This window comes from Rhinatrema bivittatum, chromosome 3 (assembly GCF_901001135.1).
Source record: "Rhinatrema bivittatum chromosome 3, aRhiBiv1.1, whole genome shotgun sequence".
NCBI classification, from domain to species: Eukaryota; Metazoa; Chordata; class Amphibia; order Gymnophiona; family Rhinatrematidae; genus Rhinatrema; species Rhinatrema bivittatum.
This window is the reverse complement of record NC_042617.1, coordinates 361,615,727-361,642,830: the sequence shown is the minus strand read 5'-3', so window position 1 is coordinate 361,642,830 and position 27,104 is coordinate 361,615,727. Positions and strand designations below refer to the sequence as shown.

General features: G+C 43.4%; 1 protein-coding gene across 1 annotated transcript in view; it reads left to right on the top strand.

Moving 5' to 3' along the window:
• Nucleotides 1-1,710: 1,710 nt before the first annotated feature.
• The window catches only part of SPACA1 (sperm acrosome associated 1), a 514,089-nt gene continuing 488,695 nt past the window's right edge, over nucleotides 1,711-27,104 (top strand). Inside the window, exons 1-2 of the mRNA XM_029595429.1 lie at nucleotides 1,711-1,904; nucleotides 23,168-23,224. Of these exons, the coding sequence (XP_029451289.1) occupies nucleotides 1,805-1,904; nucleotides 23,168-23,224 (157 nt within the window). The 5' untranslated portion in view covers nucleotides 1,711-1,804. The remainder of the gene's footprint in view (nucleotides 1,905-23,167; nucleotides 23,225-27,104) is intronic.

Sequence of the window (27,104 nt, the reverse complement as noted above, 5' to 3'; positions counted from 1 at the left end):
GGGATCTGAGGCACATCTCTTTTTCCTATGTCACAAAGAGGGATCCGAGGCACATCTCTCTCATGTCACATACAGAGGAAGAGAGTGGCAAATAAAATGAAGGATGTCATAATGCCTCTGTATCGCTCAGTGGTTAGACTGCACCTTGCATACTGGAATTTGTTGCCAGAGAATGTGGTTAGTGCAGTTAGTATAGCTGTGTTTAAAAAAGGATTGGATAAGTTCTTGGAGGAGAAGTCCATTACCTGCTATTAAGTTCACTTAGAGAATAGCCACTGCCATTAGCAACGGTTACATGGAATAGACTTAGTTTTTGGGTACTTGCCAGGTTCTTATGGCCTGGATTGGCCACTGTTGGAAACAGGATGCTGGGCTTGATGGACCCTTGGTCTGACCCAGTATGGCATTTTCTTATGTTCTTATGTTCTTATGTGTGCAATTCTAGTCACCACATTTCAAAAAAGATGTAGTTGCACTGGAAAAAGTACAAAGAAGGGCAACTAAAATGATAAACAGGATGGAACGGCACCCCTGTAAGGAAAGGCTAAATAGATTAGGGCTGTTCAGCTTGGAGAAGAGACAGCTGAGGGGGGATATGATAGAGGTCTACAATTCATAAAGGACTTGAATGGGTAAATGTGAAATTGTTTTTTGCTCTTCTGGATAATACAAGGACTAGGGGGCACTCCATGAAGTTAACAAGTAGCACATTTAAAACAAGGTGAAGAAAATTCTTTTTCACTCAACACACAATCAAGCTCTAGAATTTGTTGCCAGAGGCTGTGATTAAGGCCATTACTGTAGCTGGGTTTAAAAAAGGTTTGGATAATTTCTTGGAAAAGTCCATAAACTGCTATTAATCAATACAGAATAGCCACTGCTTGTTGTCTGCATTAGTAGCATGAAGTCTACTTAATGTTTGGGAACTTGCGAAGTACTTGTGACTTGGATTGGCCACTATTGGAGACAGGATACTGGACTTGATGGACCTTTGGTCTGACCCAGTATGGCATATCTTATGTTCTAATGCTTAATTGATGTGGCCCCATTTTCCAATTATCTCCATTTTCCAATTATCTCCAACAAATTAAGAAGGAAGCACAGGAGCTCTAAGCCCCTGCCATAGCAAAAAAATGTACCACTACAATTGCTAGCCTGGAAACAAGAGGACATATCAATATACCCAGCAAGTAGCAATGCTGGTGGCATAGACATCTCTCACTATACATCCCGCTTTTCTTATTTTGTACTAGGTCATCCTCTTGGTTTTAGGCCATAAGAAGTAGATGTTAGCCCTTGTTGTTCAGCTCTTGGTTTAAACTATTTTATTCAGAGAAACTCAGTTTGATATATCTAGCCTGGGGGTAAGGATATAATTAAAGTTGGGAAAAGTGAGATACAGTAAGGTAAAGTAGCACAGTGAGTCCTTAGGTGAGAGGATTTTTAAGTTCTCAGGACTTCTGACTCTTAGCGCAGGGTTCTAAACCCTTTTCCAGACTTGCTGTGCAAGCCTGTCTCTGGTACAGTCCTGCACTGAACTTTGCCTCGTTTCCCCTCATGACTGTGTCCAATAGCATTGCATCCCGCCTTTTCTCAGGCGCACGCGTTCCAAAGATGAAGCCAATAAACTCGGGGCTTTATTGTGACGTCGCCTTCGTCCTGCCACGTTCCAGGTGCCAAATGAAATGTTGCCATGGCGACCAAGGGCGTCCGGCCTCCCTGCGGTCTTCGCGGCTGGCCGCCCTCAGTCGTGGCTCCCGTTCGGCGAGGAAAAAAGCTCGGAGGGCGGTGAAAGTGCGCGGAAATGTTTCTGTATGGGGTCCAGCCGTTCGGCGGCCTGGCGTTCCTAGTGTATGTGCTTCTGGGGGCGAAAAAACCCGTGGGCGGCCAGAATTCTAACTCAGGTAAGCGAGGGGGTGGGGGAGTAAGGCAGGGTGAAGGGCATAAGGAAGGATAAGGGGATCCTACCCTCCCAAAATAAAACTACCAATGAAGACCTCATTTCTCTTCCTGGAGTGGCTGCGGGAGGGGGGCTGCATTGACTCTGTCCCTGGTGCTGTTCTTCCTTTCCCTCGCGCGCATTCCGACACACAGGAGGGAAAGGCTTTTTTTTTTTTTTTTCGCAGCAGGAGTTACTCCTTTACCCGACCTAGAGCCTTTCTCTTTTCAGCAAGCTGCTACTTTCCCTGTCCATCCTAAAACCTCTTTATTTTGTTGGGCTGCTACTCTTGTGTTACTTTGTACATTAAGCTGTGCAGTGCTTTGATTCCTAATAGGCGCTGGAATGAACCTTGACGTTTCTCTTTCCTTTTTTGTGATGTTTCTTTTACTTATTTAGTCCACCTGGTGGCTGTTTGCATGGTGGATAGTTTTAACTTTGCAATGTTTCACTGCATTTTGGTTTTGATGTAGCTGGTACCAAAGTAACAAGGTATAGAGTTAAGGCTAATAGTTCCTTTACAAGCATAGACCTAATTCTTATTAAGGTGCATTTGGCATGGTGGTACAGCTGCTGCAAAATAATATTTCTTACTCTTCATCCTTTTTTACAAGGATGGAAGGCCAAGGAAATAGACATACAGTATCTGCCAATGCCATCTATTAGAAAGCCTTATAGAGAAAGTTCACTGTATAGATTCTATGTGGTTTTATGGGTTTATTTTGTTTTTGTTAGATGATAGTTATGAGATTGTGTGTTGTGTCTACATGTATTGCTGGTACAGAAGGCAGTAACATTTTTAATTATTATATTTGTGGTGAAATTTTGTTTAGAATTTATGAAAAATACTAGATTAATAGCATGCAGAACACACACATTGTTAAAAAATACCATCTTAGAAGTGCAGTCCAGATGAATTCTACGCATTAAGAAAGGTGGAAGGAAGGACAAATGATCACTGGAATGGTTAAAAGATGAGGTGAAAGAGGCTATTTTAGCCAAAAGATCATCCTTCAAAAATTGGAAGAAGGATCTATCTGAAGAAAATAGGAAAGCATAAGCATTGGCAAGTTAAATGTAAAAACATTGATATGACAGGTTAAAAGAGAATTTGAAAAGAAGTTGGCTGTAGAGGCAAAAACTCATAATAAAAACTTTTAAAAATATATCCTGTAGGGAGAAGAGTTAGGATTTCCATCCCCACCTTTATTTGTGTACCTTCTATTTTCCAGCAACCTTTCCTGTCCGTCTGCTTAGAGAATTCACCAAACTGAGTAATGCTTTATTTCTGAGTTACACAGGGATAGGCATAATGACACTAATACAGGGAAAGCACTTATCATTAGGGAAGCAGAAATTCAGAAAACAATAGTTATGAAAGCATGCTTGACATCTGGTGCTATCAGATTACAATTAAATTAATGCTAGCATTATCCCCCTCTAGCAGAGACTTACATGTGAAGTGCTAAAAGACTTAACTTCCTAACCAATTGTTTAGGGAATGGAGCCCACAGTTTCTCACCATCCGGGTCTTGCAGTGACACATGCTCTCTGGGTCTGGTCTGGCAGTCTTGTCTGGTCTCTGGTCCTTGATGCAGGGCTAGAGAGGACAGCTTCTGTCATTGAAGCAACAGGCCATTCAACTCTCCAGTCTCTGATAACTTGCTCTGCTGAGCCCTTTCTCTCCATAAGTTGCTTCTTCTCAGGATGCCCAGAGGCAAGGCGGGGGGCGGGGGGGGGGGGGGGGTAGGAGGCAACAGCACTTATATGGATTGTCTTCTTCTTTGAATGGGCAACGATCGAACGACAATGACCATGATTGCTTTTTCCCGTTGATAGCAGGGCTGAATTAGCCATGCTGTCATGGGAACTGTCTATCAGGCCCGGGAGGTGGAGCTTCAAAGTAGATTTCAGAAGTTTGTCTCTGAGGCTGCGCTTGAGTTCCCGCGCAGGAAGACAGAATCTCCTCAGTCTGTTTTTTCCGCGTGTGGGAACGTACACGGAGCTTCAGTCTCCTCAACTGTGATTTTTGGATCGGAGTTTCTTCAGCATTTTTTGTTAAAATCAGAACATGCCCTGGTCATCGGGTTTTAAACCCTGTCCCCGCGGGAAGATAATGTCCATAATGGAAGACCACGAGAAATGTTACCGGTGTCTGAGACCAGATCACCAACAGGACACTTGTCAGCACTGTGGTAAGATGTCCCCGAGGGCTCGCTAACAGCAGGCAGAAAAAATCCAGGCCCTAAGAGCAGCGAAGGGAAGCTCGTATGCCCCCCCGCCTCGGAAGCTTACTCCTCCTCGGGGCCTGAAAAACTGCTCCCTCTCAAGGCGCGTCGAGCGGCTTCGACGGGGCCTACTTCCTCCAGGCTTGGAGGTGAGAAAGGTGCTAGGCCTAAAAAACATGGAGCCAGCACTAGGGAGCACGAACTTGCGTCGATGAGTCAGCTGCTTTGCGCTCAGGCCTCGAGGCCCATCAGGGAGCCGAGTGCGTCGACGCACACCAAGGAGCATGAAAAGATGAAGCATTCCAAGCATGAGGAGTTGCATCGTCAGCGCACCGACTTGAAGCAAAGAACATCGGAGTCAGCGATAAAAAAGTTGAGGCCGAAGCCACATGCGTCGACATCGAAGTCAATGACGCTCCTGACGCAGCCAGCGATGCCAAAGCAATTGGCACCAGTTTCCTCGGACTCAGAGCACGTGCGCCATCACCCTTCTCTGATGCAGTCCAAGAGATCATCGACGCAATTATCAGCAGCGTCGATTCATTCGAGGACACACTCGAAGCAGCTCCTGAAGAGAGGGGTGCAGACCCTACTACAGGATGAAAAACGACAGAGGACGGATTCTTTCTGAGGTTCCTCAGTTCAACACTGTACTCCATCACCAGGAGTGAGCACCATGCAGCCGACTCCTCCGTCAGGGAGCCCACAACCTGCTACAGAATCCTACTCGTCGTTAGACAACAACTCGCTAATGGGATCTGATGCAGAGTGGGTAAGAGTCACGTCTCACTCATCACATTCATCAGCCTCCTCTCAGGTTTTTTCAGACCTCTCGGACACTACTAAGTGGCATGCGTTCGCCCAAAGTCTGCAGGAACCTTTCCAGGGCAAACAACTCCCAAATCGTGAGTCGCATGCTAAACACTCTCATCCACCACCGGACTCAGATATCCTGGTGGTGGCACTTCCACCACGAGGTGAAGATCCACCCAAAAAACGAGCAATGCCTCCGGAGACCTGCCAAGCGTTTACCCAACTTTCAGAAGCTCTCTCAGGGTTCTTTGAAAGTATGCAAACTAAATTCACATTACCCCCCTCGGCACCAAGCACTAGGCCTCCATCGCAGGAGCCTGCACCAGTTCCATCTCCTGACAGGCCTAAGTCTCCGGTACTGGATATACTGTTGCTGAAACCTCGGCAATGAAAGACAATACCTGCAGCGGTTTCTCCAATACCTACGCCAACATCTCCACCAACATCTCCTGACACTTCCATGGTATATCCTTCCGACCCCCCAGATGAACCGGAGGAACCTTACTCCCCACCGGAAGACCTTACATACCCCAAGTTTCTAGAAAAGCTTGGATCGGTCCTTCATCTCGAGGTACAGAAAGTTCTGGATCCTAGAGCAGAGACATTAGATCTCTTAAAGATATTTAATCTTCCATTGGAGCCTACCTCACTTCCAACTCATAAGGTTCTTGATGGTGTACTGGAAAAGTCATGGGAGACTCCATTTGTGATCCAGGCAGTCTCCTGAAAGACAGATCTCAAATACAAGATTAAATTATCCCCTTACTATTCAGTGCCGCAGTTACCACACGCTTCCATTGGTGTGGAGTCGGCGTTACACCGGGCGAAGAAAACACACTTACATTCCGCCACCTCGCCCAGTAAGGAGTATCGATGCTTAGATGAATTTGCGAAACGTTCATTCCAAGCATCCATGTTGACTGTGAGAATTAATCAACATCAGTTCTATATCGTGCAGTATTTGCATGAGTGCCTACAAACGTTAAAGCATCAGCTTCTGAACCAGACCCAGCTAACCCACTTCCACAACCCATCCAAGATATGGAGGAGGGAATTAGGCACTTACTACGAACTGTTTATGAGGCATTCGAAACGTCATCGTGAGCGTCGGCCTTGGCTATTGCAGCACGTCGCATGGCATGGCTAAGTTCTAGCGCCATTCATGATGATGTGCATGAAAAACTGGCAAATTTACCCTTTAAAGGAGTCAACCTTTTTGGGACACGATTCCAAAAGACTGTGGCCCAATTAAAAAAACAGTCAGTTTTTTAAATTGCAGAGTCTATCTAATGCATCTAATGCATCTTCAATCCTATGCGGCTTCGCCCAAGTGTTTTTACGCTCCATCTCGGAGACAGACATTCACCTGTCGACCTTATCGTCCATACGCATCTTACAGGCCACAGCCATACCAACCACCACTACGAGCAGTGCCGCAACAGCAGCTGCACAATCACATGGGTCGCCCTCGTGCTCAAAGACCTCATGGACAACAAACTACCCCGGCTCCCAAAACTCCTTCCTCTTTTTAGGATTTGCTCACCTACCTCTACTGCCACTTTTCACAGCGGGAAGAATCAAAGCGCAAATACATGAGTGGGAGATGATAACTACAGATGGATGGGTGCTGGATATAATTTGATACGGTTACAACCTTCAATTTACAACGTATACTCCACTTCCATCGAATTACACCAGAGGGAGAACGTCGAATCAACATCAGTTGGAAATAGAAATAGCCTCGCTATTACAACAATGGGCAATACATCGTGTTTCTCCTTCCTCCCTCTCTACGGGGTTCTACTCCCCATATTTCCTAATTCCCAATAAGTCGGGATCTCTCAGCCCCATTCTAGATCTCTGAGAACTCAACAAGCATTTACTCAAGGAAAAATTCAAAATGATCTCCCTAAAAACCATTCTTCCTTTGCTGCAACACAAAGATTGGATGTGTTCAATCGATCTGAAGGATGCGTACATGCACATTCCTATGCATCAGGATTCCTGGCGTTACCTATCCTTCCTGTTCAAAGCTCAACACTACCAATACAAGGTCCTGCCATTTGGCCTCTCGGCAGCACTCAGAGTGTTTACAAAGTGCATGGTGGTGGTGGTGGCGGCGGCATTCCTTCACCAGAAGGGCATCAAGATATTTCCTTATCTGGACGATTGGCTTATAGTGGCTTCCAGCCCGGAGACACTCAAACTTCATCTGCAGAACTTATTCCACTGTCTCACAGATTGGGGCTCATTGTCAATACGAAAAGTCACATCTTCAACCCTCTCAAATCCTACACTTCATAGGGGCTCGACTGGACACGACCAGGAACAGAGTTTTTCTCCCGGTCGAAAGGAGGGTGGTTATCCGACAGCTCCTACAATCCCTCCAAACCACTCCCTCACCTTCTGCTCATCAGGAACTAACGGTCTTGGGTCACATGGCAGCGGCTATTCACACAGTGCCAAACACCAGACTACACATGCGCCATCTCCAATGGGGTCTCAAGTGGCAATGGCGACAACATTCTCAACCGTTAACATGGACGTTGTCCTTAACCCCAGACATGATCATGGACATACAATGGTGGCTGAATAGAACCGCACTTACAAAGGGAGCCCCATTCACCCTACTTCCGCACAACACAGTCCTAACCACGGATGCCTCCCGCAAGGGATGGGGAGCGCATCTCGACCGTCTAGAGATGCAAGACCTATGATCTCTGACTGAGCAACGTTTCCAAATCAATCTCTTGGAATTAAGAGCGATCAGATATGCTTTACAACCCTTTGTCCTCCACCTGTGAGGTCGTCGAGTCATGGTCTACATGGACAATCAAGTGGCCATGTTTTATATAAACAAACAAGGGTCCAGTTCGTGGAACCTTTGCAGAGAAACGATACTCATTCTGGAATGGGCAGCCTGCCACTCCATTCAAGTTCAGGCAACCTACCTTCCCGGTGTAGCCAACACCCGGGCAGACTGATTAAGTCAGATTTTTCATCCACACAAATGGTCACGTCACCCACAAGTGGCACAACAGATTTTTGCAAAATGGGGACGCCCAACCTTGGACCTCTTTGCCACAGAGTTCAACAGAAAAGTAACACACTTCTGTTCCATATGGCCGAGCAATCACAGGACAGCACAAGATGCTTTCCTCATCCCTTGGAGGGAAGGACTACTTTATGCCTTTCCCCCAATTCCATTGATCACCAGAACAATTCAGAAATGCATGGCGGAAGGAGCGCAACTTATTCTCATTGCACCAGCATGACCACGGCAACCATGGTACACTCATCTTCTACAAGACCCACTTCACTTGCCCAACCGGGAAGATCTTCTCTCGCAGGAAGAGGGAACTCTCCTGCACCCGCTGCATGCCTTCCTCCATCTAACGGCATGGAGATTGACCGAACAAGGATTATCGTCAGGGGTACAAGACATAATCATAGCATCCCGGAAGTCTTCAACCAGAAGGAGTTATTCCTTCAAGTGGAAGAGATATACCGATTGGTGTGCGTCCAAACACATTGATCCGTTACTTTGCTCCCCTGAACTATTGTTGGACTACCTTTACAAATTATACATGACGGGCCTAGCCACGGTATCGGTCAGAGTTCACCTCAGTGTGATTGCAGCTTTCCACAGACTGCATCAAGGTCAACCAATATCGGTACACCCGACTATATCTCGCTTCATCAGAGGTCTGACACACTTAAAACATCCGATCTCCAAGCCGCCAGTAGCATGGGATCTCAATGTAGTTTTGGAGCAGCTCATGCTTTTTCCATTTGAACCAATGGAATCTGCTCACATCAAATACCTTATCTGGAAAGTCGTGTTCCTAGTGGCGGTCACGTCAGCTCGTAGAGTCAGTGAGTTGCAGGCTCTAGTTCACTATAGCCCCTACCTTCAGTTTTTCCATCAGAAGGTAATCCTCAGAACTCATTCTTCATTCTTACCAAAGGAGGACTCTCAATTCCATCTCAATCAAACAATAGAGCTCCCTACCTTCTGTCTGAAACCACATCAGAATGACAGAGAAAGACTTTTATACACACTAGACTGTAAAAGAGCACTGGCCTATTACAAGCAAAGGACCACTTCAACGTCAAGAGCATCTCAGTTATTCATTTCCTTCAATCCGGTTGCCCCTGGAGTACTGGTGGCTAAACAGACCATTTCCAGTTGGATTGCTCAGTGTATCCAGTTCTGCCACCACAAACAGAACTCTCCCCTCAGTGTTCATTCTAAGGCGCATCAAGTTAGAGCGGTGGCTGCTTCGGTGGCAAAACTCAGGCATGTCCAACCAATAGACATTTGCAAAGTGGCTACTTGGTCCTCTCTACACATGTTTACATCCCACTACTGCTTAGACCAATACACTGCCGAAGACGCTAAGCTGGGATGTGCGATTCTACACTCGCTAAAACATTAATTCACATAGTCGACTGCCACATGGAATAGATCACGCTTACCAGACAATTCAACTTAAATTCAACTCAAATCTGCTTCATTTTTTGAAGGGGTTAATAAACATGTGAATAAAGGTGAACCAGTAGATGTAGTGTATTGGATTTTCAGAAAGCGTTTCACAAAGTCCCTCATGAGAGACTTCTACAAAAACTAAAAAGTCATGGGATAGGAGGCGATGTCCTTTCGTGGATTACAAACTGGTTAAAAAACAGGAAAGAGAGAGTAGGATTAAATGGTCAATTTTCTCAGTGGAAAAGGGTAAACAGTGGAGTGCCTCAGGGATCTGTACTTGGACCGGTGCTTTTCAATATATATATAAATGATCTGGAAAGGAATACGACGAGTGAGGTTATCAAATTTGCGGATGATACAAAATTATTCAGAGTAGTTAAATCACAAGCAGACTGTGATACGTTACAGGAGGACCTTGCAAGACTGGAAGATTGGGCATCCAAATGGTAGATGAAATTTAATGTGGACAAATGCAAGGTGTTGCATATAGGGAAAAATAGCCCTTGCTGTAGTTACACGATGTTAGGTTCCATATAAGGAGCTACCACCCAGGAAAAAGATCTAGGCATAATAGTGGATAATAATGTAAAATCGTCGGCTCAGTGTGCTGCAGCAGTCAAACAAGCAAACAGAATGTTAGGAATTATTAGGAAGGGAATGGTTAATAAAACGGAAAATGTCATAATTCCTCTATATCGCTCCATGGTGAGACCACACCTTGAATACTGTATACAATTCTGGTCGCCGCATCTCAAAAAAGATATAGTTGCGATGGAGAAGGTACAGAGAAGGGCAACCAAAATGATAAAGGGGATGGAACAGGTCCCCTATGAGGAAAGGCTGAAGAGGTTAGGGCTGTTCAGCTTGGAGAAGAGACGGCTGAGGGGGGATATGATAGAGGTCTTTAAGATCATGAGAGGTCTTGAATGAGTAGAATTGACTTGGTTATTTACAATTTCAAATAATAGAAGGACTAGGGGGTATTCCATGAAGTTAGCAAGTAGCACATTTAAGACTAATCGGAGAAAAATCTTTTTCACTCAACGCACAGTAAAACTCTGGAATTTGTTGCCAGAGGATGTGGTTAGTGCAGTTAGTGTAGCTGGGTTCAAAAAAGGTTTGGATAAGTTCTTGGAGGAGAAGTCCAATAATGGCTATTAATCAAGTTTACTTAGAGAATAGCCACTGCTATTAATTGCATCAGTAGCATGGGATCTTCTTGGTGTTTGGATAATTGCCAGGTTCTTGTGGCCTGGTTTGGCCTCTGTTGAAAACGGATGCTGGGCTTGATGGACCCTTGGTGTGACCCAGCATGGCAATTTCTTACAGCGTGATCGGGAGCTTCGGACTCCCATGACAGCATGGCTAATTCAGCCTTGTTATCAACGGGAAAAAGCAAGTTTGCTTACCGTAAACGGTGTTTCCGTAGATAGCAGGATGAATTAGCCATGCTGACCCACCCACCTCCGTGAGCAGTCGATGTTACTCCGTATCCTGCTTACGCTTGCTTTTGTACAGACTGAGGAGATTCTGTTTTCCTGCGCGGGAACTTACGCGCAGCCTCAGAGACATACCACATGCTAACTTCATGGAGTGTCCCCTAGTCCTTCTATTATTCTTCTGGCTTTAGCCAGAAGAATAATAGAAGGACTAGGCTTCACCATCTTCAGATGGCTTCACCATCTTCAGATTCCCAGACACTATGAAGATGGCTTCACCATCTTCAGATTCCCAGACACTATCACCTCCAAGATCCCTCTCTTGGTCTGTGTACATCAGTCTTTCACTTCCTATCACATTCAGCTCTTTTGGATTACTGCATCCCAGATGCATGACTCTGCACATCTTGGCATTGAATCCTAGCTGTCAAAGCTTCGACCACTCTTCCAGCTTTCTTGAATCATTTTTCATTCTCTCTACTCCTTCAGGTAGGTCCACTCTGTTGCAGATCTTAGTATCATGCATAAATAGACATACTTTACTTAGCCAAGCATTCGCAGTAGAGACTTCCTGTCCAACAACCTAGTTACCACAGAAGTATTTCTGTTTCTACAGCAACAACAAAATAACCTAACTGTGAATCTGTCTTTAAATATATAAATGCTCAACCAATTTTGGGGTCAATTTTTAAAAAAACGAGCGGGCATCCATGTGCAAGTGATTCCCGGTAGGTGCACATGGACGCGACTATTTTATAACTCATGTCTGCGCGTGCTTGTTATAAAACACGATATCCATGCGCACATGCACACCCGATTTTATAATCCAAAAAAGCTGTATGTGATGGGGGTGAAAAATTGATGTGCACGGACCAAGAGAAGAATATTGGGATAATAGTGTCTGGAGATCTGAAGATTACTTCAAGGTTATTTTTCCCCTGAACTAAGGAAAGCTGGTGCTTTATGAGGCTCTCCTGAGGCGTCCTCTGCCATTCCAGGACTCTCTACAACAACACTTGCCAACCTTCTTAAGTCATGCGCTCAGACTGCTGCATTCTGGGGCTGCACACCTTCCCTGCAGAGTGGTTTCCATTCACTGCATTCAAAGCCCACTCTGGCAGCTTTCCCCAGGACCACGCCTTCTCAGCACAGCCCTGCTGCACTGGTGTTTCACTTTTCTTTTCAAGGCAAAAAAAAAAAGCCTGCTTGACCAGCAATAACTTGCTTTCTGTTAGCCTATTTCTATTACCTATTTCTATGTTAGCCATTACTCTGGCTTTTCCTCCTCCCAGTTCAAGTGCCCCTGTTTATTGTAACTTTCACTCTTTTTCTCTCCTAGCCTATTGTTCACGTTGTTGTTAATGTTATTGCACCACTGTTTATTGTAAACCGATACGATATGATTGGTATCATGAGTGTCGGTATAAAAAAGCCCTAAATAAATAAATAAATAAATAAATCACTGTCCATCTCCCAGCAAGGCTTCTCCCTTTAGCTGGTTCAACCCTAAATCTTCCTGGCTGTCTCTGCAACTATGCCCACACACTGGGGGTAATTTTCAAAAGGAGTTACATGCGTAAATGTAGCTACTATTGTAGCAATTTTCAAAAGCCATTTACTCAAGTAAAGTGCACTTATGTAAGTAAATCCTATAGACAAGTCAATGGCATATATTGTAGCAATTTTCAAAAACCCACTTACTCAAGTAAAGTGAATTTACCCCAGTAAACCTGGTTTTTACTCGAGTAAATGCTTTTTAAAATCAGGCCCACTGTTTCCTCTCTACCTGAACTTTAAAACTCTGGGTTTTTTTCTTCAGTGCAGCTTCTGCCACACCCTTTTACAAACCACCATGCACTCCTGCAATCCCTGTGCTTTGATCTTAGTTTTAGAGCCAGAGGCCCACTGGGCTCTGTACAGCATTTGGAAGCACAGGTCCTCTTCATAACTCTTTGCACTCCACACAGACATTTTCTTTGGAGACTGGGGTTTTCTGTGCAAAGCTTAGAAAAGAATCTCACATATGACAACTGACTCCAACCATTCTCGAACATGCTCTTTATTCACAGCTTCACACATGCACAATAGTGAGCTGTCTTCCCCTCATTACAGTGTGCTGCCTTTACTTACAATGTGTTGCTTCATCTCAACTTAGTGTTTGGACAGTATTTATTTATTTATTTATTTATTTCGGATTTTTATATACCGACATTCTCAATACAAGTATCGAATCAGGTCGGTTTACATAGAACAATAACTGTCGCAATAAAGGCGTTACATTAAACAGCGTTTCTTAACATATATTTTCTTAACATATCACATATAAATATAACTATAAATACAACTTAAATATAAGTATAAATACAACTTAACTTAAATATAAATACAACTTGAATATTACATAAACAATAATAATAATGATGATAATAACTCGTCGACAGGACGAAGATCAATATCAGGAATGTTTAAAGCGTGAATAAATATCTTGAATAATTGGAGGGATAGTCTAAATTGTGATGTGAGGGTACATATACCTTGTTGAAATGCAAAATCCAAGTTATGCATGAATTAAAGAAGACTGATGAATCAGAGAAGTAGTCTTAAACAGGTGAGTTGTTCAGGTCTGGCGTGGTTGGTTCTTGAGGGGAATATGGGTGATCGATGATCTGATGTTGGACTATTTTCCTCTTTGACCGGTGTCTGAGTGATCTTGTGATTCTGAATAGGCTTGCCTGAAAAGCCACGTTTTTAGGTTTTTCTTAAAAGTTAGATGACAGGTCTCTTGGCGTAGATCCGGCGGTAATGAGTTCCAGAGGGTGGGCCCAGCTGTGGAGAGTGCTCGTTTTGTTAGTGTAGATTTGATCGGGGGAGCATATAAGGAACCTTTGTAGTTGTACCTGATGGGTCTTTGTGATGTGTGAGGGCGGATTTGTGTGATTAGATTTAGGTGAGCGATGCCCATGATATCCTTGTGGATCATTGATAATGTCTTGTAGGAGATTCTAGCTTTTATAGGAAGCCAGTGGAGGCTGTGAAGAATAGGTGTTATGTGGGCTCTTTTATTTGTGTTAGTGAGTAGCCTCGCTGCGGCATTCTGCACCATCTGTAATGGTCTTGTGGATAAGGCTGGAAGACCTAGCAGTAGAGAGTTGCAGTAATCCAGCTTAGACAGAATTATAGACTGGACTACTAGCCGGAAGTCACTGAAGTGAAGAAGAGGTTTAAGATTTTTTAGCACTTGGAGTTTGAAATAGCATTCTTTAGTTGTATTGGTGATGAAGGATTTAAGGTTGAATTTGTTGTCGAGACGCACTCCCAGGTCTCTGACTGAGGTGGAGTGGTTAATAGTTACTTTTGAGAATTGTGTTGCGTTTTGGGAGTTGGTGAGGGTATTGTTTTCGTCAGGTGAGATGATGAGGATTTCTGTTTTGTTTGGATTAAGTATGAGGTTCAAGCTGGATAGCAGAGTGTTGATAGCCTGTAAGCAGTTATTCCAATGTGCCCAAGTTTTTTGCAGTGATTCTGTGATGGGCAAGAGAATCTGAATGTCATCAGCGAAAATATAATGTTTTAGCTTTAGGTTAGAGAGTAAGTGGCAGAGTGGAAGCAGGTAAATATTAAATAGCGTAGGTGAGAGAGATGATCCTTGAGGTACTCCTCGAGTTGATTTGATAGGATGCGATTCTTCATTATTGATTTTTACTTTGTAGAATCTGTTCTCCAGGAACGATTGGAACCAGCTATAAGCTTCTCCTTGGATTCCTATATCGGATAGCCGTTCGAGTAGGATGGTATGGTTGACCGTGTCAAATGCGGCGGATAGGTCAAGAAGAGCGAGGAGGTGAGGTTGTTTTTTTTCGAGATTAAGAAGGATGGTGTCCGATAGCGATGTTAGAAGTGCTTCAGTGTTTTGAGATTTCCTGAAGCCGAACTGGAAAGGGGAGAGAATATTGTTATCCTCCAGGTATTCCGACAATTGCTTGTTGACGAATCGTTCCATTACTCTTGAGATCAGGGGAAGGTTGGCGATAGGGCGGAAATTTGCAGGGTCATCCGTTGAAAGGTTTGGTTTTTTTAGTAAAGGTTTCAGAACGGCTATTTTGAGTTGATCTGGGACCTTTCCTTGAATTAAGGAGCAGTTGATGATGTCTGCTATTGATTTAGAAATGGTGTTAGGGGTCGATAGGAGAAGATTGGAAGGTATGGTATCCAGTGGATGGGAAGAAGGTTTGAGTTTCTTGAGAATAAGTTCGATTTCCAATGATGAAGGAGTTTCGAATGATGATAAGCTGTATTCTTTGTAATGTGGTGAGGTTATTGGCTGTGAAACTGTTGTAGGTTGGGTAGAGGTAGGCTTAAGGAGGTTGGTGATCTTTTTATCAAAGTAGATTGCTAGTTCCTCAGCTTTGTTGGCTGCTTGATCATCTGGAATGATAGGTGGAGTGGGTTTTGTTAAGGAAGATACAAATGAGAAAAGAGCTTTTGAGTCCAGTGCAAAGTTGTGGATTTTTTTTGCAAAGAAGTCTTTTTTGGCCTTTAAGATGGCTAATCTGTATGTGTTGAGATGTGATTTGTAGTTTAGCGTTGTGATGGTGGAAGGAGACTTGCGCCAATTGTTTTCTTTTTTCCGAAGTTCTTGTTTGAGGGTTTTGAGAGTCGGAGTGTACCACGGTTGTCTTTTTGCTTGGGGTGGTTTTACGGGTTTGGTGATTGAGGGACAAGTAAGATCTGCGATCTCGTTTGTAATGTTGAGCCAGGAGATGATAGCTGATGATGCGTCAGTTAAATCCAGTCGGTATTGCAAACAGGAGCTGCCTCAACCTGGATCCCAGCTCTTATTCCTCAGTCCCTGGCTACATACTCTGAGGGATATGATAGAGGTCTTTAAAATCATGAGAGGTCTATAACGGGTAAATGGGAATTGGTTATTTACTCTTTTGAATAATAGAAGGACTAGGGGCACTTCATGAAGTTAGCAAGTAGTACATTTAAAACTAATTGGAGAAAATTCTTTCACTCAATGCACAATTAAGCTCTGGAATTTGTTGCCAGAGGATATGGTTAGTGCAGTTAGTGTAGCTGGATTTAAAAAAGGTTTGGGTAAGTTCTTGGAGAAGTCCATTAACTGCTATTAATTTAGTTGATGGGCTGATTTTAAAAGGTGAGCGCGTCCATATGCACGCGGTTCCTGGCGCGCACACATGGACACACCGATTTCATAACAAGCGCATGGCGATGCGCGCATGTTATAAAATACAATATCCGTGTGCACATGCATATCTGATTTTATAAACAATGCGTGCATGTGCAGGTGGGTGTCAGTCACGCGTGCAGTGGGAGAGATTTTTAAAAAATACGTGCGGTGACGCAGGTAGGCCTTTCTCAGTTCCCTCCCAGTCCGCTCTAATTAAGCAGTGAACTGGGAGGGAACTTCTCTAATCCTATCCTTCCTCCCTCTTCCTGTCTTCTCTCCTACCCCTAAACTATCACTAACTATCCCCTATTTTTTTCTACTTACTGCTCCTCCGGAGTAGACGTAATCTCCACGTGCTGGCTGGCTGCCGGTGCACGCTTTGCCAGGACAGCATTGAATAGCACTGACCATGCCCCTGCCCTGCTCCTTTCTTTCGGCCCGGTGTGTGATCCCTGGCACAGTGGCAAATGGCCACTGTACTGGCTGCCTCCAGCTCCGCCCCACCCCGCCCTGCCCCCGGACTGCCCCTTTTGCGAGGCTCGGCCCTTGTGCGCATAATGGGAGTTACGCGCATGACTGGGCCCCTTCTAAAATGCGCATGCAAGGCCGGGTCATGCACATAACCCCCAGAATTTACGCATGGGGTGGGGTTTAAAATTCGCCCTTAAGTGAATAAAAATAATTATTTCTAAGATTTTTCCTAAAGACAATAAATTTGAAATTGGTCTATAGCTACTAGGGAGATTTTTTTGCAAATTGCTCTTTTTTTTAACACTGGGCAAATTAAGGAATTTTTAAACTCTCTTGGATTCATACCCTCAGAAAGCGATTGATTTATCAAATCTCTGATATAGTCCATATATTCCTCTTTTAGGAAAGCAAAAATCCACATTGGACATCTAACGCACAGTAGGAGTTTTTTTTAACCCTAACAATGTAACTTCTGCTTCAGTACTTGAGACCAATTCAAATGTTTCCCAACTTAATTCAGATTTGGCTGTTTGCAAATATGGAAGTATTTCCCCTTCTGAAATTTCCACCAAATTCTCATTGAACTTAGACACACAATCAGCAAAACTTGGGCTGAAATTGTCTCTGAAGAGGCATTGCGCTCTTGCATTTTAGTTAAATGTTGAACTACATTAAAAAGTTCTTTAGGTCTATTTAATGATTTTTGAAGTTGGGAAGAGAACTAATTCTTCCTAGTTGTCCTAAACAATTCTCTATACCTCCTACGAGCCACGCAGAACAGCTCCAAATTTTCAGAAGTAGGCAAAGAATTCCACGTATGCTCATCTGCTCGCATGAACCTCTTATTATCCTTCAATTCCATAGAAAACTACGGTAAATTTCAAAGCCATTTCCATGTATAAAACAGTACTTTATAAAAATTACTAACCCTATATGTTGGTAAAATTTCATGTGCATCAGTGGCTTACAATCATATTTTTCTAAGGATTCAGTGAATAGCCAATAAGCTTGGCCCCTAATGCAGAGTTTCCCAATTGGTATTCCAGAAATGAGTTCCATGGGCCATCTAGTGCGCCTGGCAGCAAGAAGAGTTGGGGCATGTCAGATCCACTGCTGCCAGCCATGGCAACTTTTTGTCTTCTATCCTCCCCCCAACCCTTACCCTTTGTCTGCCCTATCTCTTCCAGACAAGCAGTGCTTACCTGCTGCTACCTCTTCCTCCTCTGCTGGCTTCCTTCTGAGCTACAGTGGATTATATAGGCAGAACTGGGGAAGATGGGTGTATGGGGATGGCTAGCTGGAGGGATAGTGATTGAGACTGATGGGGATGTGGGATGGGGTGCAGTTGAGAGAGAATGGAGCTTGGTAGGATGATGAGGTGATTGAGAGAGAGGGAGGGAGACTGGTGAGGATGATGGTTTGAGAGAAAGGAGAAAACTGGTAGGGAAGATGAGGGTTGATAGAAAGGGGGAGACTTGGTATAAGGCGGTTCAGAGAGAAGGGGAGACTGTAATGATGAGTGGGGAGAGAAGGAGAAACTGGTAAGGATGAGAAGGGTTGAAGTAGATAGAGATAGACTGAATTAGTTGAGAAAGAGGGAGACTTTTAGAGACAAGGGGGTGGGGGAGGTTTGAAAGAAAGAGAGGCTGATGGAAACCCTGGTAACGGCAATATGTGAAACAATGGCATTTTAAAAGCCTGACTTACAAAGCATTTTTTCCTATAGACACAGAATGAAAAATTTAACATTAATAAATCAGGCCTAAAGGAGCTATGGTAGACCTTGGAGGGTAACTTTCCATCCCCACTCTGGCTCTTCAATGGGCATGACAGGGAAGTTGAGAGAGCGCTCAGATTCTGATTTAAATTTTTAGACTGACCCATAGATCCAAGGAAATTTATTAAGGCCTATTTTGATGCACTTGTGTGTTAGCCCATGTTAATGTTAATGAGGAGTTAATGCAGGCATGCACATTCAAGATATTAATGAGTTGTGTTGCATGAAAATTCATACTAAGCAGCTTATTTATATTAAAATAGAGTTAATGCAAATTATTAGGCAACACTGTACATGTTAACCTGCCAGCAAAAAATAACTTAAATATACCTCCCCCTCAAGCTGCCAACACCTCAGGTAGGTGATGGTAGTGGGGGCCTTCCCAAAGGACAGGAAGAGGGATGAGGGTTGGTGTCTTTCAGCTCACTAGTGCCTCTTCTGAAAGCCAACTGGGAGTGTCCTTCTGCCCATGAGGGCCTTTTCTGGAGGGAGAGAGGAAGACCAGGATGGGGATCCTTCAGCAGACAGGATGGGATAAGGGGTCTTTTGGTTTATAGAGACCTTTAAATATCCCTAGAGGAAGAGGAGGTTTGGGAGTCATCACAGCCTGCATTGTCCCTTGCAAGTAGGTCAGTAGGCTATTGGTCTAGTTTATTGTCTGTCGGGTCAGGATGTGGCCTCTGTAGCTAATATTTTAGACTTTTTAACCCTCATTACATCTTTGCTATCATCTTATGCTTCTACTTGGAGATTTTAATATTTCAGTTGACTGTATTACTATTAGATTTGTTAATGATTTTCTAACTGCTATAGCTGCGATTGGATTATCTCAGTTAATTAAGTCAATTACTCACTGTGCTGGTCATACATTAGATTTATTGTTTTTTCCAATTGTTTTAACTTTGATATCATATGCTTTCTGAGATTACTTTGGATGGGGTACCTTAGTTTGATCTTTGTCTTTGTCTTTTCAGTTTAAACCTTTGCTGCATCCATTACCAGTTCCTGCTTCTTGTCTATGGTGTCAGTCTCTTGGTGAGATTGATGCTGGGTAGTTTGTTGCTGAATGGAACTTGGTTAAGGATGAACTTTTAGAGGATTCTGATAGAGTTCTAATTCTTTGTCTGATTTACTGTCTACTGTCATTAATAAGGCTGCCCCTATGAAGACTTTAAAGTTTCCATTGTTGTGTGCCTGTGTCCTGTAGTTCAATTCTACATTGGCTCATATGATGAAATAAATGAGGTGAGCTGAGCGAGGTTGGCATAGAACCCCTTGCCCAGAGGTTAAAGACAAATTTATTTCCTCCAGGGCTAGTTATAGGGCTGAGTTCGGGTGTTTGCTTAAGTCCTATTTTACTTCCCAGTTGAATGCTTCTTTGAATTGGCCTTGGGATTCTTTTGGAATAGTTTCCAAGTTGACAGAATTCCAAGGTATTGTAAGCTGCAAATCAATGTCTGGTGATACCTTTGCTAAATATTGTAATGATAAGCTTATTAAAGTTAGTGTGACTGTCATAGTTAATATTGGTTCTTTTTCTTCTTTATCTTTGGATACACCTTTGGAGGTTAAATGGGATAATTTTTTACCAGTAGCCTCTACTGAGATTGAGGTGATGGTGGCTAAACTGAAGTCTTCAAAGAGGCCGCTGGATGCCTGCCTGTTTTGGTTGCTGCATTGTTTAAGAGAGAGTTTTCTATCAATTCTAACTAAATTGGTGAATCTCTTGTATGAGGGAGTTTTCCCAGATCAATATAAGATGGTAGTTATTCTTCCCATGCTCAAGAATGTCTCCCTACCTATTGACTATCCCTTTAGTTTTAGGCCTATTTCATTTATTCCATCTCTTGGGAAAGTACTAGAGAAGGTTGTTCTGGGCCAATTGACAGACTTTCTTGCTGATAACAATGTTCTAAGTGAATTTCAGTGTGGATTCCGGCAGGGCCACAGTACTGAAACATTTTTGGTATCAGTGGCGGATTTTGTTTTGCGTCAGTTGGTTCAAAGACATTCAGTGATTACTGTCCTAATGGATATTGCTGCTATCTTTGATTCAGTGTCCTATCCTATCCTTCTGCAGAAGTTCAGGGAGATTGATTTAGGATGTACAGCTTGGCAATGGTTTAATTGTTTTTAGTGGGTCATTCGCAGCAGTTTAGGTTGGGACAATTATTTTCTGCCTAGTCTTCCCTTTGTACTGGCGTATCCCAAAGTTTGTTGTTATCTTCAACTCTTTAATATTTATTTGCTGCCATTATGTCATTTACTTGAGAGTTTGGAAAGTTTATTTTCATTTATATGCCTTTGATTTACAACTTTTGTTTCCAGATACTAGAATGCATTTAAAAAAGTTAAGGAAGTTGATATGGATGAGTTATAATGGTCTGCTTTTAAATATTGCTAAAACCGAACTGTTGTTGATCTCCCGTGCTTTGCTAGTTGCCCTTCCCCTGCCTTTGCAACTAGATGGGTTGACCTTGGTATTTTCAGATACTGTTCGAGACTTGGGATTTCAGTTTTATTCTGTTTTTAGTTTCTACCTCAGCTGAGTAATGTTGAGAAAACTGGGTTTTTTAAACTTTGTAAATTTCAGTGCTTAAAATATATTTTGGATAAGAGTGATATATTGACTATTATAATGCTTTATTTCTGTGTCTTTCTGCTACACCTGTCAAGAAACGCTTGGGATTCATCCCTTTCCTCCTTGCTGATGGAGGTAGAATGCCCTTTTAATTAAGTATTTTATGTCTGACTTCACTAGTACTCTTAAGCACTGCTGGAACCTTCAGTACTTAGTATTCTCTACCTCCAATTACTGTGAGGTTTGTGCTAAGATACCAGAAATCTTTCAGAATTGTTTTGGAAAAGTTTTTCTGATTTGTCATCTCTACTGGGGCCAGGCTCCTAGCTAGAAGGCTGAAGGAGTGAGCCTACCTTATATTTGCCCCCGCCCTTTGCAATAGAGGACATGGTAGAGTGTAACAGCATTTAAATTGTAAAGCCGTTTTAACAAAGAGGGCTCTCTTTGAACTTTTCCTTTCCTTCAAAAATAAAATACATGTGAATAAACTTCAAGGTAAGACTCTAATAGAATATACTCAATGGAAAAAGAGATGTCTAAGTTAAATTTACAGAGGCCGATGCAATAGAGTGCGATCAGCCTAGCGCACAGCTTAACTCGCATTTGGACGTGCATTTTGGATGTGCTAGAATAACTCCCGATGCAATAATGGGATTAGTGCGTCCAAAATGCACATCCAAACAAGTGTGTAGCTAATAGTGCTCATCACATATAAATTCCATATAGATGAGGCTATTAGCTAGTACCCTGCGATGCAAGGAAATACGTAAAACAAGAGACTGCCCAGCACATCTTGAACTACCATGAGAAATTTAACGGCTGCTCAGAGGCAGGCATTAAACTTTACCTGCTAGCCTGATCAAAGCTCCCCCCTCCAAGGACTGTGGAGCAAGAAGGTTCAGATGTGACACATATAGGAGAAGGAAGAAGAAACATTTTGTTTTGTTTTCGGTGGTTTGATTTTCCATAAATTTAATTTCTTCAAATGTTTGTTTTGTTAATTTCATTAAAAAAAACAAAATAAACATTTAAACCCCCCCCCCCCCAAAAAAGAAAGAAACAGAGCCTCCTGAGGCATCCGAAGCCCCCCACCCAAAAAAATGCTGGGGCCAGGGTCCTCCTTGGACACCACTTACCCAGTCGCAGGGGATCCGATGGTGAGGCCTAGACCCAGGCTGAAGCCTGGACCTTGCATATAGCCTAGGCCAAGATCGCAGAGACCTACTGTGGCCTAGACATAAGCAAGGCTGAGGCATCAGCCAGGGCCTAAGCGAAGGGATGGTCCCGACACCTAGGCTGCAGAAGGATGCTGCAACCTCAGCCTACACCCTGTGCAATGCCCAGGCTTTAAGGCTGGGTCCTGACACTGGGCCTCGGCTTGATGCTGGGGAGGTCCAATGCCGGGATCCGACCCGGAGGCTGGTTCCCGACGCCTAGGTCCAATGCCATGACCTGACCCAGAGGCCGGGTCCCAACACTGGAGCCTTGGCCTGGACCCAGGCCTATGCTATGACCCAACCTGGAGGCCAGGTCCCGACATAAAGGCCATGGCCTAGGCCAGGGTGTGTTGCGACTCCATCTGGAGAATAGGTTCCAACACTGGGGCCTTAGCCTTGAACCAGGCCCGATGCTGCAAACCAACCTGGAGGTCGGGTCCCAACACTAGGGCCTCAGCCTAGGCCGGAGACTGGGCCCAGGCCTGATACCACAACCTGACCCAGAGGCCTGGTCCTGACACAAACAGCTGAAGAGATTCTTTTATCAGAATTTTGATTTCAAAATGTGTAAAAATATAAAAAATAAAATATATATTTGGACTAAAAAGCAGATTAAAGAAAAAGAACAAAGTATGAAGGAATTGATTCAAGAACCATGCATGTTTATATTTTCAGCAATCTGGTTGACACTTGTGTTTTAAAAATAAATATATAGCTCGGGATCCTCAATATAAAATATACTATGAGTTGTAGGTTTATTTGTGCACTAAGCAGACCTGTCAGAAATTAGAACAAAATTAGCATATTTACATTTTGGATTGTAGTGTACATGGATCTGAAAACAGATTCAAGAAATAGTATAAGGAATTTAATTATTTATTTATGCCTTTTATATACCGTCGTTTCAAAAGTAGAATTTAGAATCCTTCCATTAGTACAGAAGAGTAAGAATTCAGTATGTGCCTTCACTGTGATAAAATGTGAATTATCTAAGATAAATCTATCATTTTTTTCTTTAGAGCCTGAAGAAAATGAACCAAGGAATGAGATATATGGGCCGTGCTCAACTACATGTGGTATGTGGACAAAGCAGATAAGTAAAACAGTATTAAATTGTTCTAAGAACTGTTAACTTTTAGTTGAATTGTTGCAATTGATATTTATTTGCCTTTTCATGGTTTTATTATTTACTAAGGATCTTAGAAAAAAGACAAGGCGAGAAGGAAATCTCCAGTGGTGATTTTTAACAACACCCTTCTTCAAGACCAGGATTTATTATATCTTCACTGTCCCAAACAGATATTTATCAAATATGCTTTTAACAGTCTAAGTACTCACTAGAAGTTTAATCATACCTATAAGGGAGCTCTGACCGACGTGCCGTGCATGCGAGGGCGAGAGAGCACGTCGGTCAGAGCTCAAAGATATATATGGCCCTGGTGGGACAGGAAAACCTTGCCCGTTTTAACGGGCACAACGGCTTGTAATTTTATATTTGGCAGGTCTGCCTGGCTATAGCAGTGTCCCTAGGAATATTTAGTCCATAGAGTAGAGAATATAGGTTTATATTGAATTGTTGCAAGTATATCATCATAGGGAAGTGAATCCGATTGCGAATAGGTTTATTTTAATTATAATTAGTAATAAAGTATTGGAGGGAAGATGGATAGGAGTACAATGATCGGCTAAAGGACAGTATTGAGGTGATTCCTTTCTCCCCATGTGCAGTGTTTTGATATAAGTACAATAATTCCACCATTCTATTTCTCTGTTATTTAAAAAAATAAATTCAAAAAACATTCTCTTAAAAAATATTCTCTTAAACTCTAAAAGTTTCTTTGGTGAAGGTTATATTGAGGATTGTATTGGTCTTTCTAAGAGGGCTTTTGTGTACCCTTGATTTTTCATACCATTTGCTTACCATACAGTAGTACTCTACAATTTATTGGCATAGGAGCTGTCTATCGAAGAAACAGCAATGCACAGAAGATGAAAGATCTTTTAATGAATATTGCAGATGCATTCTTAATACAATATTACCAGATCCATCAAATAAATCACTTGTCTTCTGTAGGCTCTTCTATATTCTGTTAGACAAATATATGTAAGTGGTGCATGGGAGAGAGAAGCTGTCATTATCCCAGAGATGCTGGTTTTGAGAAAAGACTTGATGACATTAGACAGGCACCCTAGTATTAGTCACTTTGAGAGCTGTGTATCATCATCTCATCCACAATTTGACATTTTTACGTTCTCTGGATATAGTAAGTAAAAAAAATAAAAATAAAAGGAGCAAAATGAGTATCTGGGATGAGGGAGAAAAATGGTCAGAATGCAAAGGGGCACGAGTGCAGAAGGGAACTACATAAAATGACTACTGGCTAGCAACTGGAGTTCTTTCAGTGAACTCTTTGACTATATCTACAGGCCACATAGGAAAATAGTTGAAAAAATATTGTGGCTTAGCACTTAACAATTTTTCACGTTTATCATAGTAATACCCGTACCTTTTGTTTCTTTTCTTTTTTTTAGTGTAGTATCAAAATATTTTGTGGTTCTACAGGGAAATGCCTTTAATGGCAATCCCATTTATTATTGCTGAAACCTATCTGCTTTATCTCTCTGTTTGGAAGTACTGTCAGCAGTCAGAGAAAGATCACTGTTTCATGACCGTTAGAGCTAGTATCAACATCATCTACCTCTCTCACTTGCAGCACACTGGGTTTTGGAGATAGATATCATTGCAATATATTTTAATTTATCAGCTTGTCTCATACACTTTTGTAGTGGTATGATGTATCATGTCAAATTACTCTTCACTGGAGCAGAACTAATTCTGTATTCAAATTGTTTTGCCATTTATCTTTAAACAAGAGAAGTTCACTTGTTTTTCACTCAACTTATGTTGCCAGTAAGTGGAATGCATTTATTTTTCATTAAAGTAAGGTAATTCCATCATTTTTTCACACAATTGCATCTTTTTTTGTATAAGTATGAAACTACAACTAGAATAGTTTGAAAATAAATATGCATGCTTGGAAAACGATGTATGCAAGTGGTGTAATGAAATAATTTCTTTTATCAACATGTTGGAGTGAGAGACCCTATTTTATATGATTTGAATTGTGCAAATTTCTCCCATGATTTCTGCAACATATTGGGGCGGAATTTAAAAGGGTTACGCGTGTAACCCCGAAAACCCGCTCCTGCGCGCGCTGAGTCTATTTTGCATAGGCCAGGCGATGCGCATAAGCCCCGGGTTACGTGTAAGTCCCAGGGCTTGAAAAATGGGCAGGGTGGGGTGTGGGCGTGGCCAGAGGCCTCTCCACTGCCGCTGGGCCCAGGGATTGCGCGCCGGCACTTGGTCGGCGCGCGCAACCTACGCCTGCCTAACGGCAGGTGTAAATAAAAAAAAAAAATTAAAGGTGGGGGGATTTAGGTAGGGCTGGGGGGCGGGTTAGATAGGGGAAGGGAGGGGAAGGTGGGGGGGACGGAAGAAAAGTTCCCTCCGAGGCCACTCCAATTTCAGAGCGGCCTCAGAGGGAACGGGGAAAGCCATCGATCGGGGCTCCCCTAGGGCTCGGCGCGCACAAGTTTCACAAGTGTGCATCCCCTTGTGCACGCCGACCCTGGATTTTATAACATGCGCGCGGCTGCGCACGCATGTTATAAAATCGGGCGTAGATTTGTGTGCGCCGGGTTGCGCGCACAAATCTATGCCTGCGCGTAGGTACGAATATCTGGCCCAAAGAATGTTGTAAAAAGACACTGAAAAAAGAGCCTCAGTTCTGCCCAAATTACAAAGGTTCATAAAGATATTCACTATGGGGTAGATTTTTAAAAACTGCGCGATCGCGTACTTTTGTTTGCGCAGCAGGCGCAAACAAAAGTACACTGGATTTTATAAGATACGCGCATAGCCGCGCATATCCTCTAAAATCCTGGATCGGCGCGCGCAAGGCTGCCGATTTTGGGCAGCCGGCGCGCGCCGAGCCACGCAGCCTGCCTCCGTTCCCTCCGAGGCCGCTCCGATTTCGGAGCGGCTTCGGAGGGAACTCTTTTTCGCCCTCCCCTCCCCTTCCCCTCCCTTCCTCTACCTAACCCACCCCCCTGGCCCTATCTAACCCCCCCCTTACCTTTGTCCATAGATTAACGCCTGCGAGAAGCAGACGTAAATCTACGCGTGCCAGCGGACTGCTGGCGCGCCGTCCTCCGACCCGGGGGCTAGTCCGGAGGCCACCGCCACGCCCCCGGTCCCGCCCCCGAAACGCCACGCCCTGCCCCCGAAACGCAGCATCATCTGGTCCCGCCCCCGACACGCCCCCTTCCGAAAACCCCGGGCCTACGCGCGTCCCGGGGCTCTGCGTGCGCCTGTGGCCTATGGAAAATAGGCGCGCTGGCGCGCAAGGCCCTGCTCGCGTAAATCCGGGCGGATTTACGCGAGCAAGGCTTTTAAAATCCGCCCGTATGACGTTTGGATGCTGGTACAAATATAAAAATTTATATATTGGGGTAATTTGTACCCACAGCTCTTGTAGCTAATTTTGCCTTTGAAAATAACCTACAAGATCCATGTGTTCAAAGGACCCATGGGTTTTGCATCTACTTTTTCGATGGGAAAATATTTTCTGGAAAACAATGCACATAGATTGAAAATCAAATCCCTGCATGCTGTTTTCTGACCACATCCTCTCTGAACCCCATCTCTGCCCTGGGGAATTCCCTTCTTCAATCTAGCTAAAAGTATGCATACTGTGGAAGCCCACAAATACACTTAGCTGCACTGAGGAGGATAATTTTCAGACAGGCCAATTTCCCTGTGTAAATGAATTTGAAGTGTGTCCTAATAGAGGGTCTTCTGCAAAGGAACTTCTGCAGGTAAAGAAGTGCTTTACCCACAGAAAAAGCCCTTTAAAAAATCATGTGACTGCTATACACATAGGGACAGTAACTTTC